The sequence below is a fragment of the Pungitius pungitius genome, chromosome 20 (assembly GCF_949316345.1).
Source record: "Pungitius pungitius chromosome 20, fPunPun2.1, whole genome shotgun sequence".
Classification (NCBI taxonomy): Eukaryota; Metazoa; Chordata; class Actinopteri; order Perciformes; family Gasterosteidae; genus Pungitius; species Pungitius pungitius.
This window is the reverse complement of record NC_084919.1, coordinates 772,756-788,077: the sequence shown is the minus strand read 5'-3', so window position 1 is coordinate 788,077 and position 15,322 is coordinate 772,756. Positions and strand designations below refer to the sequence as shown.

At 45.2% G+C, this 15,322-nt stretch overlaps 1 protein-coding gene across 3 annotated transcripts; it reads left to right on the top strand.

Annotated features, from left to right (window-relative positions):
- The first annotated feature begins 144 nt into the window (after positions 1–144).
- On the top strand, positions 145–15,322 carry LOC134107811 (NACHT, LRR and PYD domains-containing protein 3-like). 3 transcript variants are annotated; one of them, XM_062559409.1, is made up of 9 exons: positions 145–268; positions 1,221–1,308; positions 1,463–1,730; positions 7,186–7,221; positions 7,387–9,235; positions 9,331–9,504; positions 9,869–10,042; positions 13,507–13,553; positions 13,673–15,322. In XM_062559409.1, the coding sequence occupies exons 3-9, from the start codon at positions 1,463–1,465 to the stop codon at positions 14,200–14,202; spliced, it is 3,078 nt and encodes a 1,025-aa protein (XP_062415393.1). In that variant the 5' UTR covers positions 145–268; positions 1,221–1,308; the 3' UTR covers positions 14,203–15,322. The 3 variants fall into 3 exon arrangements, with proteins under 3 accessions (XP_062415393.1, XP_062415392.1, XP_062415394.1); XM_062559408.1 differs by having other exon boundaries at positions 1,458–1,730; XM_062559410.1 differs by lacking the exons at positions 145–268; positions 1,221–1,308; positions 1,463–1,730 and adding an exon at positions 5,854–6,417.

Sequence of the window (15,322 nt, the reverse complement as noted above, 5' to 3'; positions counted from 1 at the left end):
GATCCTGAAAGACTGTTTGAGCAGTGAGGAGGATTCTGTTCACGATGACCTTTGACCCAGTGAACACACCTCAGACTTAGACGCATTGGACCAGTCAGTCTGCATACTTTGATGGTGACATGAGGACACACCCTCTCTGATGAAGGATAAGAAGCTTCACTTCACTCCGTCTGATGGAAGCTGAAGTGAAGCACGGAGATCCTTTTCTACAGACCTGCTGAGGACAGAAGAGAGCTGCTCACTGAGGAACATTATGTCTCCAAGCTCAGTAAGTGCAGCTGTGATTGGTGGAATGACATCATTGATGCTTGTGAACGTGGGATTGTTTAAAGCTGGTAAACAAGATGGCTCCTGTGTGAGCAGGCAGAGAAGCTGCTGTTAGTCTGAATGATGACACTGTGATGAAGAAGAGGAGCTCAGTCTGATCTGGGGTCTGTGAGGACTGTTACTGATGAGGAGGGGAAGGGAGCAGACGGAGGGGCACTAGGACCCAGCAGGGACCACAGAGCTCACCTGGGCCTTTGTTCCTTACTGAAACCCACCTGAGAGACGCTCTGTTTGCTCTCACCTGCTGCTTCAGTCCTTTAAGTCCACAAAGCTTCATGTTCATTTCTTCATCTGCTTCAAACACATTGAGTCACGTTTTAGTGTTTGAATGTGTTTGTGTTTCCTTTAGTCTTCAGCTTTTCTCTCTTTGATCACCAGGTTGTAGTCGACCAGCTGCTACAACTCAGTTGAGGAGAAACAGCTTGTAGATTCGTCACTGCAATAAGATGTGATTGAATTCATTCCACTAGTTTAATGTGTTGAGAAGCTGAATAGAACTGTGGATTAGTCCACAGAGAACAACTTCTTCACAAATATACATTTTATATTTGAGGTCTTTTTTCAGTTGTATATTTTCAGTCAAAGACGTCCAGCTCTGTGCAACAAGCTGTCTGATGACTGGATGTCCTTCATGTGTCCAAACTCACAGAGCTCACACTGATCTGCTGCCACATGCTGCTGGTTAATTACTGTGTGTGTAGTTGTTCCTGTTGGATTGTGTTCATAGTTTGTGTTTTTATCGCTGCACACTATGTTCACCAGTGAATGAAAACTCTAACTTTCAGGTTCTTTTTTTTAAGATCAAAGCTTTTGGATTTGTCTCCATCTTCCTGCTTCACGATTATTTGATTATAAATTGATTTAGTTTGATAAATGCATTAATGTTGTTGCAGGTGAAGCTGTGAGACGTCTTCAAACTTCCCCAATATTCACAGATTCATCCAACTTGTGTCCACCAAGAGGACGCTGACTTCATCAGAGGTGAAAGAGGGAGAAGAATTCTATTTGATTGTTTATCAAATCCAATGATCAATATAACTCCATCTTTAAAACACAATGCTGTTTGTTATTTAAATGCAGAGCAGTGATTGTTCTCTACAGTTGACATTTGTTTGGGTGTCTTTAAAAAGGAAAGATGGAGAAAGTAAAGAAGGACATCCTCTACACTTTAAAGGAGCTCAAGGAGGAGGAGTTCATAGAGTTCAAGTGGTACCTGAAGAACTATTCAAGCCCAGACCATCAAAAAATCCCACCATGTGAACTGGAGAACGCAGACAGGATGAAAACAGTGGACCTGATGGTTCGGTGCTACGACAAAGACTCGGTTCAGGTGGCCATGAAGGTTTTGGAAGAGATGCAAATGAACAATCTGGTGGAAAAATTAACCAAAATGAACTCTGTGGGTAAGTTGTTAAAAAGAGGAACAAAGACATCAGATGCGTATAATAAAGATACAACAGAAGTAAAGATGAGGAATGTGCTTCATAAATCCTCCTCATCTCAGGAGGGAGGGGCTCTTCTGAAGCTCCTCCCCCTCTGAAGGATGTATGAACACTAAATGAGTGACATTATGATATAATTAACATCAATACCATTCTTAATAAATGTTATTAATAAGAGGGGCACCACCCTGGGAGGAGGATCAAAAACCAAACTATAAACCAGTGATCATCAACTGGTCGTTCGATCCGTCCTGCGACTGGATTCTTAAGTTGCTCATGTATCCCTGTCACATGTCACAAGATGCGGAGATGGTCAGCTGCCGCTTTGGACTTACTTTGTTTTATTAAATCCAGAGTTCATTGACGCGCTGCAGTGCTTCTCCCTCACTAAGCCAGCGCTCGTCATTGTGGAGGAACAGGTCATCATGAGAAGCCTGGGATTCCAGCAGGGATTTGTGGAACAGGAGGTGCTGCGAGCGTGATGTTCCTCTGATGTGGTTGATCCTTGTCATTGTTTCTCCATCACCTCTTTGAGCTCCCCCACGTAGCTTTGTGTACAGCAGGCTTTGATGGATGATACATTGTGTACTTTTAATTTTCAATGCCTTTTAATGTTTCTGCTCGTGTAATGCACTTTGAGATGTGTCCTCACATGTAAAGCGCAATATAAATAAAATGTATTATTATTATTATACAATGGAGTGCGTTAGTTTTAGGAGCAACAGTCTTCATTCTGCTCACCAGAGCCTTATTTTTACCAATCATGGCAGGTGCACCATCTGTCAGCTTGATTTTATCAATCCACGGCTTTTAAAACAATCCTCCAGTTCTCCGTAGATGATGTCAGCAGTGGTGTTGTCCTCAAGCAGAAGCAACGCCAGCAGCTCTTCTCTGAAATCTTTGCCATCAAAGTATCGGACAAAACCGCACCACTGTGAGACATCCGTGTTGTCAGTGGACTCATCAATAGCTTCCTTGACCCGTCAATGACAGCTGGACTAAAAGGTGCACACGGCGTGCATTAGTTGAGGCAGATAGAGGTATCTACCACCCACCATGCACTCCTTTAAGACCTCACTTCCTGTGAGAGGTCGGTTATGTCTGCACAGCAGCCTGCAGGGATGCACACGTTACTCTTGATCAGTTCAAGTTTGAGTAATAAAGCCTCTTGCACAGGAGGAGGCACATTTCAATGTGGTGTTTTCTTTCTGACGCCTCTGACTGCTCAGGATATGAAATCTTAATAATAATAATAATAATAAATCGAACTTGTATAGCGCTTTTTTGGACACTCAAAGACGCTTTACATGAGGGAAAAAACAAAAAATGGGGTTTACGGAAAAGCTAGTTTGAACAGGTGGGTTTTGATCACCGATTTGAAGGAAGGCAATGAGTCAGAGTTTCTAATAGGCTGTGGGAGTGAGTTCCAAAGGGTGGGGGCGGCGATGGCAAAGGCTCGGTCCCCCAGGGTTCGGCGGTTAGTGCGAATGATAGGGGTGAGGCGGTTGGTGCCTGCTGAGCGGAGGTGGCGGGTGGGCTGGTGTTGTTGCAGAAGCTCAGAGAGGTAGGGCGGAGCCAGGTTATGGAGGGACTTATAAGTGAGGAGGAGGAGCTTGTATTGAATCCGATATTGAACGGGGAGCCAGTGGAGCTGTTCGAGGACCGGGGTGATGTGTTCTCTGGACCGGGTATGGGTGACTGGGTAAGGGAGGGGCGGAGGCGGGCAATGTTGCGGAGGTGGAAGAAGGATATTTTAGTGATGTGGTTAATGTGCGTTTGGTATGAGAGAGTGGAATCCATTATGATGCCGAGGTTGCGTACAGAGGGGGAGGGGGTGACATTGTGACCGTCGATGTGGAGGGTAAAGTTCTGGACAGAGGAGAGGAGAGATTTGGGACCGGTGATGAGTTCAGTTTTATTGCTGTTGAGTTTGAGAAAGTTATTGTCCATCCAGGTTTTGATGTCGGAGATACAGTCAGTGATGGTGGAGAGGATAACCGGGGTGATGGATTTGGTGGCGATGTAGAGTTGGGTATCGTCAGCATAGCAGTTGAGTCCATGGTGGCGGATGATCCGACCGAGGGGAAGCATGTAGATGGTAAATAGGAGGGGGCCGAGCACGGAACCTTGGGGGACGCCGTGGGTGACAGGGGAAGTGTGGGAGTTGCAGTTGTTGACAGAGACAAAGTGGTGACGGTCGGAGAGGTATGAAGTGAACCAGAGGAGTGCTGTGCCGGAGATGCCAATTGATTGTAGACGGTGGAGGAGGATGGTATGGTTTATTGCGTCAAAAGCTGCGGAGAGGTCGAGGAGGAGGAGGATGGATATGGAACCAGAGTCAGCGGCGAGGAGGAGATCATTTGTAACTTTAAGAAGTGCTGTTTCTGTGCTGTGGTGTGAACGGAATCCGGATTGAAATTTTTTGAAGAGATGGGAAGAGTGGAGATGTTGGTGGACTTGAGTTATGACGGCGCGTTCCAAAATTTTTGAAAGTAACGGGAGATTGGAGATGGGTCTGAAGTTGTCCAGGTTGTCAGGGTTAAGGCCGGGTTTTTTCAGGAGGGGAGTGATGGAGGCAAGTTTGAGTGGGGATGGGACAGATCCAGAGGTAAGGGAAGTGTTGATGATGCTGGTGATGAGAGGGGTTAGAGTTGGTATGCAGGTTTTAAGGAGGGAAGATGGAATCGGGTCAAGCTGAGAGTTGGAGAATTTCATGTTTGTGAGAAGTTTGGTGGTTTCGGAGGGAGACAGAGGAGAGAAGGAGGGAAGGCAATGGAGTGTGAGTGGAGCGTGTTCATGTTCAGAGGGAAAAGAAGCGGAGGAAGTGGATGCAAGTGAACAGTGTATAGTATGGATTTTAGTATGATAGGATGACAGGAAGTTATTGCATTTGTCAGTAGTGAATGTGGAGGTTATATTGTCCTTGGGTTTAGTCAGTTTTGCAAAAGTGGAGAATAGTGTGCGGGGGTTGGAAGAATTTGAGTGGATGAGTTGTGAGTAGAAGTTGGACCGGGCAGTTTTGAGGGCGGAGTTATATGTGGTTACAGCTTGTTTGTAGGCTTGGGCATGGACAATGAGACCGGATTTTTTATGGAGCCTTTCAAGTTGTCTTTTTTGTTTTTTGAGATGGTGGAGATCTGGGGTGAACCAAGGGGCGGAGGTGGAGAAGGAGACTGAGGCAGTTTTGAGGGGGGCTGTTTGGTTGAGGCAGGAGGAGAGTGTGTGGTTGTAGAAGTTGACAAGATCAGAGGCAGTTGGATCTGAGGGAAGCGAAGAACTGGTGAAGGCATGGGATATGGATGCAGAGAGAGCGATGGGACTGATTGATTTCAGGTTACGGAATGTAATTGTTCTTGAGTGTTTGGCAGTGGGAGAGGGGGTAATAATGTCCAGGGTGATGACCAGATGATCAGAAATTGTGAGGTCGGTCAATGACAGGTTATGTATGGTGAGGGAGGATGTGGAGCAAACCAGGTCCAGAATGTGTCCATGATTGTGTGTGGGGGAAGTAACATGCTGGGTGAGGCTGAGGCAGTTTAAAATGTCCAAAAAGTCAGATTTGAATTTAGCTGTAGGGGAGTCAATATGGATGTTGAAGTCACCGAGAAGGAGAACAGATGGGGAAATGGAGGACAGCTGAGTTACAAAATCTGTGAAATCTGAAAGAAATGCTGGGCAGTTTTTGGGGGGGGCGGTAGATGACTGCAGCGGTAAGTGATTGGGAGCCGGGAAGTCTGAAAGCGAGGTGTTCAAAGGAAGATACAGCCGGGATGGAGATGGAACGGAGGGAGATGTCACTGCGATGGATAACTGCGATGCCGCCTCCTCGCCGATCCAAACGGGGTTTGTCAATGTAGGAGTAACCAGGTGGGGTGGTCTGATTTAGTGCAATATATTCCATGGGTTTGTGCCAGGTTTCTGTGAGACAAAGTATATCCAGTTTATTGTCATTGATGAATTCACAGAGGAGCAGGCTTTTATTGTTGAGTGATCTTGTATTGAAGAGTGCTGTTTTAAGAGGCTTTTGTTGTGAAGTCCATGTGGCGGAAGTTGAGACGGGCAGGAGGTTAGATGAAGTCACGTGATGAGTACGCAGATGACGTATGCGGATGTTGTTGTGCCTGTGTACGAGCGGGAGTGAGCTGCGGGCGGACCAGAGAGATGGAATACTGTTTTCGCCACTGAGGTTGTAGAGAAGGCTGCGTCTTGAGCCTCGGTGGATGTAGGGGCGACGACGGAGAAGGCAGTGTTGTTGCAGAGTTGTTGTGATATCCAGTGAAGGAGGTGCGCGGTGGTTGAATCTGAAGAGCTGCAAGGACGTGTATCGAAGCGCCATGGACGGAGCCGGGTATGGCAACAGCCGCGGAGAGGCCAACAAGAAAGCCACGAAAAGTAGCCGCATTGCTGGCAGGCTGCTCCGGAGTGCAGGTCGGCCGGTAGCCGGGTTGTAGTCCGGGTTGTAGTCCGGGTTGTAGTCCGCTGCCCGAGCAGAACACAGCGCGGTTAGGCCATAGGCAGCCCCGGGAGCTAGCTTGATGGTGGTCACAGCAGAGTTCCACCGTGACAGGCGGCAAAACCGGGCGACCAGGCAGAGATACAGTCCAGATCTTGAGGCAGGGTCAGATGCCACAGGTACCAGGCGAAATCGGTACGTAAAAACCGTTTAGTTTCAAACAAACTTTTCGACCGGAGTGAGAAGCGGCAGCCAAAACGCGCCAGCGTCCTCTCACGTTAGCGTGATTGGCAACACAGACGTTTGTCTCTGTGTGTGTGTGAATCTAACAGTTTGAAGTTTTAATGTTTAGTGTCGTGGTGACGGCGCAGATTGTTTCGTTTGCAACAGTTTCGTTGCAAATCAGGCAAACTGGTGATTTCAGAAGGTTGGCATGATACATGCGTTCTTCTCAGTCCAGTCATCATGGAAGGACCTGTTTTCAATATCAACTTTGCGTTTTATAGCCTTTGAGAGTGTCTTTTTACCTTTGTTAAGAGACCCTTTCCTGTCACTTCCTCAGTGTTTGTTTTTCTCTCTATAAGTAAAGTTGACTTAATTGAGTTATCTTTCACCCCTGGTGGTTGTCTGTGGTACAGGTGATAGGAGCTGGACTCATGAAGGCCTTCAGTCATGTGATGAAATGGAAAAAGTTCAAACAATCATAATGTTATACCAAAACTAGATTTTTATTAAATTTTTATTTAAGGGTCTGGCCCCCAAGGAGACTGTCTGGTCAAATCCTGGCCCTCTGACAAGTAAAGTTGACCCCTGCTATAAATAGAGTCTCATAACTGGTTTTCACTCACTAAGAGGAACTTTTCCACATGAAGAGTGTAGGGTTGAATTTGATCACAGACTGTATAAACCAGCTATTATCACACTACAAATGCACAAAGTAACACAGAAAACATCTTGTTTCAGGTGAACTGAATCCTGGGGGAGGAGATCGAGGTCAAGGTGAAGAGACTTTTTGTACCAGCGTCTAATTATTGCATCTTCAGTTATTTCCATGTTCATAGTTCTCAATTATTTTTATATATATATATATATATATATAATTAAAGATTAGACCATTATATTAAAGCACTATCTGGTTTGTGTCTCTTTTTTTTGTTCATTCAGAGATTTTCACCAAATGTCAACGTGAACTCAAATCCAACCTGAAGGAGAAGTTCCAGTCTCTGTTTGAGGGCATCGCTGAAGCAGGAAACTCAACCCTTCTGAATGAGATCTACACAGAGCTCTACATCACAGAGGGAGGGACTGCAGAGGTCAATCAAGAACATGAGGTCAGACAGATTGAAACAGCATCCTGGAGACCATCCAGACCAGAAACAACCATCAGACGAGAAGACCTCTTCAAAGCCTCAGCTGGAGGCAAGAAACCAATCAGAACAGTGATGACTAAGGGAGTGGCTGGCATTGGGAAAACAGTCTTAACACAGAAGTTCACTCTGGACTGGGCTGAAGACAAAGACCACCAGGACATACAGTTCACATTTCCATTCACCTTCAGAGAGCTGAATGTGCTGAAGAAGAAGTTCAGCTTGGTGGGACTTGTTCATCACTTCTTCAGTGAAACCAGAGCAGCAGGAATCTGCAGGTTTGAAGAGTTCCAGGTTGTGTTCATCTTTGACGGTCTGGATGAGTGTCGACTTCCTCTGGACTTCCACAACAATGAGATCCTGACTGATGTCACAGAGACCTCCTCAGTGGATGTGCTCCTCACAAACCTCATCAGGGGGAAGCTGCTTCCCTCTGCTCGCCTCTGGATAACCACACGACCTGCAGCAGCCAATCAGATCCCTCCTGAGTGTGTTGGCATGGTGACAGAGGTCAGAGGGTTCAATGACCCCCAGAAGGAGGAGTACTTCAGGAAGAGGTTCAGAGAGGAGGAGCAGGCCAGCAGGATCATCTCTCACATCAAGACCTCACGAAGCCTCCACATCATGTGCCACATCCCAGTCTTCTGCTGGATCACTGCTACAGTTCTGGAGGAGGTGTTGAAGACCAGAGAAGGAGGAGAGCTGCCCAAGACCCTGACTGAGATGTTCATCCAATTCCTGGAGGTTCAGTCCAAAGTGAAGAAGATCAAGTACGATGGAGGAGCTGAGACGGATCCACACTGGAGTCCAGAGAGCAGGAAGATGATCGAGGCTCTGGGAAAACTGGCCTTTGATCAGCTGCAGAAAGGTCACCTGATCTTCTATGAATCCGACCTGACAGAGTGTGGCATCGATATCAGAGCAGCCTCAGTGTGCTCAGGAGTGTTCACTCAGATCTTTAGAAAGGAGAAAGGACTGTCCAAGGAGGTGTTCTGCTTCGTCCATCTGAGTGTTCAGGAGTTCCTCGCTGCTCTTCATGTCCATCTGACCTTCATCAACTCTGGTGTCAATCTGATGGTAGACACAGGCTTTACAGGACGTTTGATCTCCTGGGTGGCTAAATTTTTATATACACCTCAACCAATGTGTCTCTACCAGAGTGCTGTGGACCAGGCCTTACAGAGTCCTAATGGACACCTGGACTTGTTCCTCCGCTTCCTCCTGGGTCTTTCACTGGAGACCAATCAGAATTCCCTACAAGATCTGCTGACACAGAGAATAAGTTATTTAACGATCATCCTACGAGGTCTGCTGACACAGACAGGAAGTTGCTCACAGACCAATCAGGAGACAGTCCAGTACATCAAGGAGAAGATCAGTGAGAATGTGTCTCCAGAGAAAAGCATCAATCTGTTCCACTGTCTGAATGAACTGAATGAAGGTTCTCTAGTGGAGGAGATCCAACAGTCCCTTAGATCAGGACGTCTCTCCACACATGAACTGTCTCCTGCTCAGTGGTCAGCTCTGGTCTTCATCTTACTGTCATCACAAGAAGATCTGGAGGTGTTTGACCTGAAGAAATACTCTGCTTCAGAGGAGGCTCTTCTGAGGCTGCTGCCAGTGGTCAAAGCCTCCAACAAAGCTGTGTAAGTAAAGACAGTTAGATTCATACATCATGACTTAAACATGATGTCATGTTTTCTACTTATTGTTCACGTTTACTTCATCATTGTCTCTTCAGACTCAGTGACTGTAACCTCTCAGAGAGAAGCTGTGAAGATCTGTCCTCAGTCCTCAGCTCCCAGTCCTCTAGTCTGAGAGAACTGGATCTGAGTAACAACGACCTGCAGGATTCAGGAGTGAAGCTGCTGTCTGATGGACTGAAGAGTCCACACTGTGACCTGAAGACTCTCAGGTCAGGATTCAATTAATGTCTTTATTTACCTCAACGCTTCATTCTTCTCCTTCATAAGATTCTTCTTCATTTTCAATTTAATTGTTACAGGTACAATTGATTAGTAACAAGTAGGCAGATGATATGATTCTGTAAACAGGACACACAAATAACACACAGCTCTTGGACGTCTGCTCATAGTGATCAGCAACCAATCAGATGGTTGATGGACTTTAGTGAGTCTTTGGTTGTGACTGGAAACCAGTCAGTGACCATGTTGATGTGACCCATCAGTACTCAACAGTATCTCAGTCCTGCAGTGACCTTGCAGCCCTCACAGCTCCCTCAGGTCATGTGACATGTGTGTTGTTTTGTGTGTCTGCAGCCTGTCAGGCTGTCTGATCACAGAGGAAGGCTGTGCTTCTCTGGTCTCAGCTCTGAGGTCCAACCCCTCCCACCTGAGAGAGCTGGACCTGAGCTACAACCATCCAGGAGACTCAGGAGTGAAGATGCTGTCTGATGGACTGAAGGATCCTCACTGGAGACTGGAGACTCTCAGGTATGAAGACACCTGCTGCAGCCACAGACCATCAGTCTGGTAGAGGAGGGAGAGCTGGAAACCTTTTCTCTGTCACACTGTCAGTCTGGTCATGTGACCCTGAGACACCAAGCTGACCTCAAACTACCAGAGACTCAAACGGTTAGTGTCCCACATGAGACCATCAATGCAGACTGAAGTAGTGAGGAACAGTAACCAGGATGAACCTAAACAGGGAGGAAGGTGATGAGAGGCTTGTTTCTCTGGAGCCTTGTCTTGTTGTTATAAGAGAGGACAGAGGTGGAAAGTAACAAATTACATTTACTCGCGTTACTGTAATTGAGTAGTTTTTTTGTGTACTTCTACTTTTTAAAGTAATCTTTTTAAATCTGTAATTTTACTTTTAAGTATTTTTTGTTTGAAGTATTGTACTTCGCTAAATTTTAAATCATATCCATTACTGAGTAAAAAAAAATGCAAAGGCAAAAAAAATCGCGGCCAGGAAATTCACGTCACTGCAGTGATTGAGTGATGAGAACGAACGCGCTAAACAAGAATGATGGAGACGGACAAAACAGATGCAAACCCTGCTGAAATCGAATGAAAATACGAAGCGTAGCCGCTAAACCGGAAGTACGTTGATTTTCACAGTAAGAATCAACGCAACCGTCTGTAATGACAGCGGTTACCAGGGTAACAAGAGGAGAAAAGTTCGTTAACGGATATAAATAAATAATCCTGGTCTGACGCGATGTGTTAGCAGCAGTAGTTGACCACACTCGCTGCTCGTGGCTCTGATATTTATTGTCCACGTATTGTTTTGCTTCAGTGAGCAGAGCAGAGAGTTTAAGGAGACGCAGAGTAAACGGTCCCCCACTGGAGTGCATACGTCCACACGTCAGCAAATTAGTAATTGTTTGGTAATGTTTAAAACTTTACTTGTACTTCAGTAAAATTTAACAGTACTTTTACTTGAGTACAACATTGTTACTATTTCCACCTCTGGAGAGGACAGTGGTGTCTCCTGTCACGTTAAAGGCATCATGGTGGACTGCGGTCAACTCAGCCGACACTTGAATTTTAGTGCACGTTTATGCTGACATTTACGGTATTGAGCAAGTAACCGGAATAAAAGCTATTTAATCAAATATTCTGGACAATGACTCAAGTATATGAGTTAAGGACAAGTCTGACTACTCTTGTACAGTAAATGCAATATTTTTACTCTAAATTTTTAGAGATTTCTTCAAATTAAAAGCCCTATAATTGCAAGTTCAAAAGCACCATTTCTCCACATTTGGACTGCAATAAAACAGATTTAGCAATAGTTCCAGGCAAAGACCAAAGTACCTGTGTTAAGGACCTCCTAGACTACTAGCATGATGAATATCAAGCATTTTTACTGTACAGATTTGGAGATTTCTTCAAAGTAAAAGTCATATTTTTGCTAGTTCCAAAACACCATTTCTCCACATTTGGACTGCAATAAAAACAGATTTAGCAATAATTCCACGCAAAGACCAATGTACCTCTTATTGGATTTGGTGCTTTGCACTGAGAGCCACTTCCCTGGATGATAAGTTGGACTTATTGAAACTACAGGTGACAGTCGGCAACATAGAGGAGTATTTAGCAGCTAGAGACACAAATATGGTGGAGAATTCAATCAGAAGAGACTCGTTCTGAATTGAATAATACATTTAATACACCTGTATAACATTGAAAAAGTGTTAAATCGTTGGTGATTGGACTCCATCATAAAGCAGGATGATCAAGGGTCGTGATGCAGAGTTTTGTTCCATCAGAACCCCCCAAAACATTATTTATGAAAATACATAATTTCCTTTCCTAACCGCTGCAGTAAAGTCTTAAGCAGAGGAAAACCTGGTAAACGTTAGCACTTGTTAGTGCACGAGTAGACATCAACCCTGGGATGAGTTCAAGTTAAACACCAGATCAGATTGTCTGTTTCAGGCGAGTAAGCCAAAGGAAGTTTAACCTTTAGAGCTTTTTGTCACAATCGGGTGGGTGCAGGTTGAAGGCAGGCAGGACTCAGACGCAGGCTTCTCCAGGTTTCCAAAAGTGATCTTTATTCACCAAACAAATCCCAGGAACGTGCACCAACGACGAGAAACATGGACAATGACACCACAAGGGACAACAGGCACACGGGGCTTAAATCCACAAGGGAGGTGCAGGTGATTGGACACAGGTGGAAACAATCACGCAATCACAAGAAATGAATTCATCTGGATTAATAGTCATTAATGAATAATGTTGTTGTTACAATGTTATTTTTAATGAATGTTAAAAACCACTGTCTTTAAGGGACACAGTGGTGTCCTCTGCAGACTGTGTGACGTGCAGCGTAACGTTAGACGTTGGGATGGAAGTAGCCATCTGCCATCATGCGTAATGTTGACAGCCTTACTGTTAATGACCCTGCTTCACTGTCACACCCAATGGAATCAACTGGAGAAAGAAGGAGGTCGGGTCCAACGAGCCACTGGCCTTGACAGAACCCCCCAAAACTCACAGATGTCCTGCATCTGTCTCAACGTTACTGACTCAGAAGGCTGTTGTAGAGATGTTACACAACTCCATTGAAGAGACTGAGATGTGACGCTCTGTCAGTACGGCTCCTGTCCTCAGATCAGTGGAAACACGTCCTCAGAGGGCTTTACAGTCTGGACACATGAGACATCTTCTGTCCAGAAACCTCACTGGCACAGGAACAACTCCCCAAAACATGAAAAACCCTTCATGGGAAAAAAGGGAATAAACCCCAGTGAGAAGGTCAGAGAAGGATCCTTCTGTCAGGATGGACAGACTGCAATGGATGTCATGTGTACAGAATCAACAATGTAAAAGATGTACAATACATTCGGTCAGGACCAGGGTCCAGAACTATGATCTACAGAGACTAGGCTAGGCAAGAAAACACTAAAAAGCTTTTTCTGCTTCTTGCTCGCTGGCTTCTAGCGGCTCCGGTCTTGGTTTCACTTTCTCCCAAACCGGTCCATGTCTGAATCGGACCTCGTCTGCGTCAGAAGAGCCAAACGTTTCACATCCGTTTGGAGCTGAAACGACACCTGACAGCAACAACGTGATTGGTTCAGAGACACGGGGTCTGATTGGTTGGTTGTTTAAACGTGGACACGCCCACATCAGCTGACAGCGTGATGCTGGGAGACGACTGAGGGACACATAGATCATCTTCCTTTCTGAAGATGGTCACATGTCACATGTTGTGTTCACTGAACCACAAGGACAAAGAAACCACTTGATGCAGGTTTAAACATTGATTCACTGACTGCTGAAGGACACTGAGGGACATGGAAGATGATGCTCAGTAGAATACTGATGATAATAGATGATCAGAAGAAGAAGAGGTGGTCCATGTGGACATGAAGGACCAAGCTGTGTGTATGAGAGTGATGTCATGTCCATGTCTCCATGCTGCTCTGACCCCCTCCTCCTTTCAGGGTGGAGCCTGCTGGAGTCCGATGGATCAGACCAGGTCTGAGGAAGTGTAAGTGAGCTTTGAGTTGGATTCATCACACTGTGACATCACTCATTCACCTCTGTGATGTCACTAGATGAACACATGATTAATAACTGCAGCTGTATTGTGTCTTGTTCTCTCATCAGATTCCTGTGAACTCACAATCGACACAAACACAGTTCACAGAAAACTCAAACTGTCTGACAACAACAGGGAGGTGACACATGTGGAGAAGGTTCAGTCATATCCTGATCATCCAGACAGATTTGACCTCAGACCTCAGCTGCTGTGTGGAACTGGACTGACTGGTCGCTGTTACTGGGAGGTCAAGTGGAGCGGATACGTTGAAGTATCAGTGAGTTACAAAGGAATCAAGAGGAAAGGAAGCAGTAGAGACTGTTTGTTTGGACACAATGATCAGTCCTGGAGTCTGATCTGCTCTTATGAAGGTTACTCTGTCCGTCACAATAAGACATTAACACCCATCACCTCCTCCTCCCCCTCCTCTGGTAGAGTAGCAGTGTATGTGGACTGTCCTGCTGGCTCTCTGACCTTCTACAGAGTCTCCTCTGACTCACTGATCAACCTCCACACCTTCAGCACCACATTCACTGAACCTCTTTATCCTGGGTTCTTGTTCTGTTCTGGTTCCTCAGTGTCTCTGTGTCCTCTTTAGGACGGAGAGTCTCCTCCTGGTGGAGAACCTTCCTCTCTGCTCACCACATATTTCAGTCTGTACAGCTGATGGAGGTCCATGTGGGTGTAGGTGCAGGTGGAGCAGGTGAGGGGTACCTGAGCTGGTCTGGACTCTGGGGGTCCACAGCTCTCTGGGACTTGTGGTGTTGCAGATGAACGTGTGAAAGAGCTCAGCGAGGTGTGTTTTAATGTCTCTGTGGATGAATCAATAATCATCATTTAGATGTTGGCTCCTAATTAGGGTTTAATCTTAATCTTTATGTGTCACATGTTCAATCAAAAGGTCTCATCTGCCCCCCCAATATGAGACAAATATATCAGTGTGACAAATTGTCCTTGTTTGTTTGTGTGGTTGCTAAAATAATGAAAGAAAGTGATTTTGAAGAATTGTTTGTAATGACAAAAATAAGTAAAATATTTCATTCTTTTTGAGCTGATTTTAACTTCAAATCTTTCTAAATGTGTTCAGTGGAATCAAATCTAATTTCACATAATCAGGTTCGTTCTGAACAAAAACCTTTTAAAAGCTTCATCAAACCTCTGAAGAAGGTTAAATGACAGATAACATCATGTACTTGTGTTTTTATTAAGGTTATATAATAGTACAACGTTTAGTGCCTCCATGTATTACTTTGGCTTCACAGGAATAGAACTGTTTGTTTCTAATGTGAATAAAGGACTTTTATTGGAAACAACATGAGGTGCAGTGACTGGTCCTGGCCAGCAGAGGGACGTCACTGATGGGATTAAACCAGTAAACAGGATTCATATTCCCAACATGTATCACAGTGACAATATAATAAAGACCAAATGTATGAATCTAAGTACTAGAATCCTCTTGAATATCTACCATAGAAAAGTCACATGACCTTGTGTGTGCTGAAGGTCACCAGGCTTTTTCATGTCCTCAGTCTCTAAGGGACATGTCCTCACATTTATCTGCTGGAAAACAGCTCTGAGATTCAGTCTGAAACCCATCAGCCCTTCAAAGAGACAACCGGGACATGAAGACACTTTGACCCATTCAGAGGACATCCTCAATGTCTTCCACATGTCTCACCAGCACATGAAGACACTTTGACCCATTCAGAGGACATCCT

Excerpts from the sequence above, each read along its gene's own strand:
- LOC134107811 (XM_062559409.1), top strand. The coding sequence starts at position 1,463 with ATGGAGAAAGTAAAGAAGGACATCCTCTACACTTTAAAGGAGCTCAAG. Across the intron at positions 7,222-7,386 it reads GGGAGGAGATCGAGGTCAAG|AGATTTTCACCAAATGTCAA; the intron begins GTGAAGAGACTT and ends TTGTTCATTCAG. Across the intron at positions 13,554-13,672 it reads CAGACCAGGTCTGAGGAAGT|ATTCCTGTGAACTCACAATC; the intron begins GTAAGTGAGCTT and ends TTCTCTCATCAG.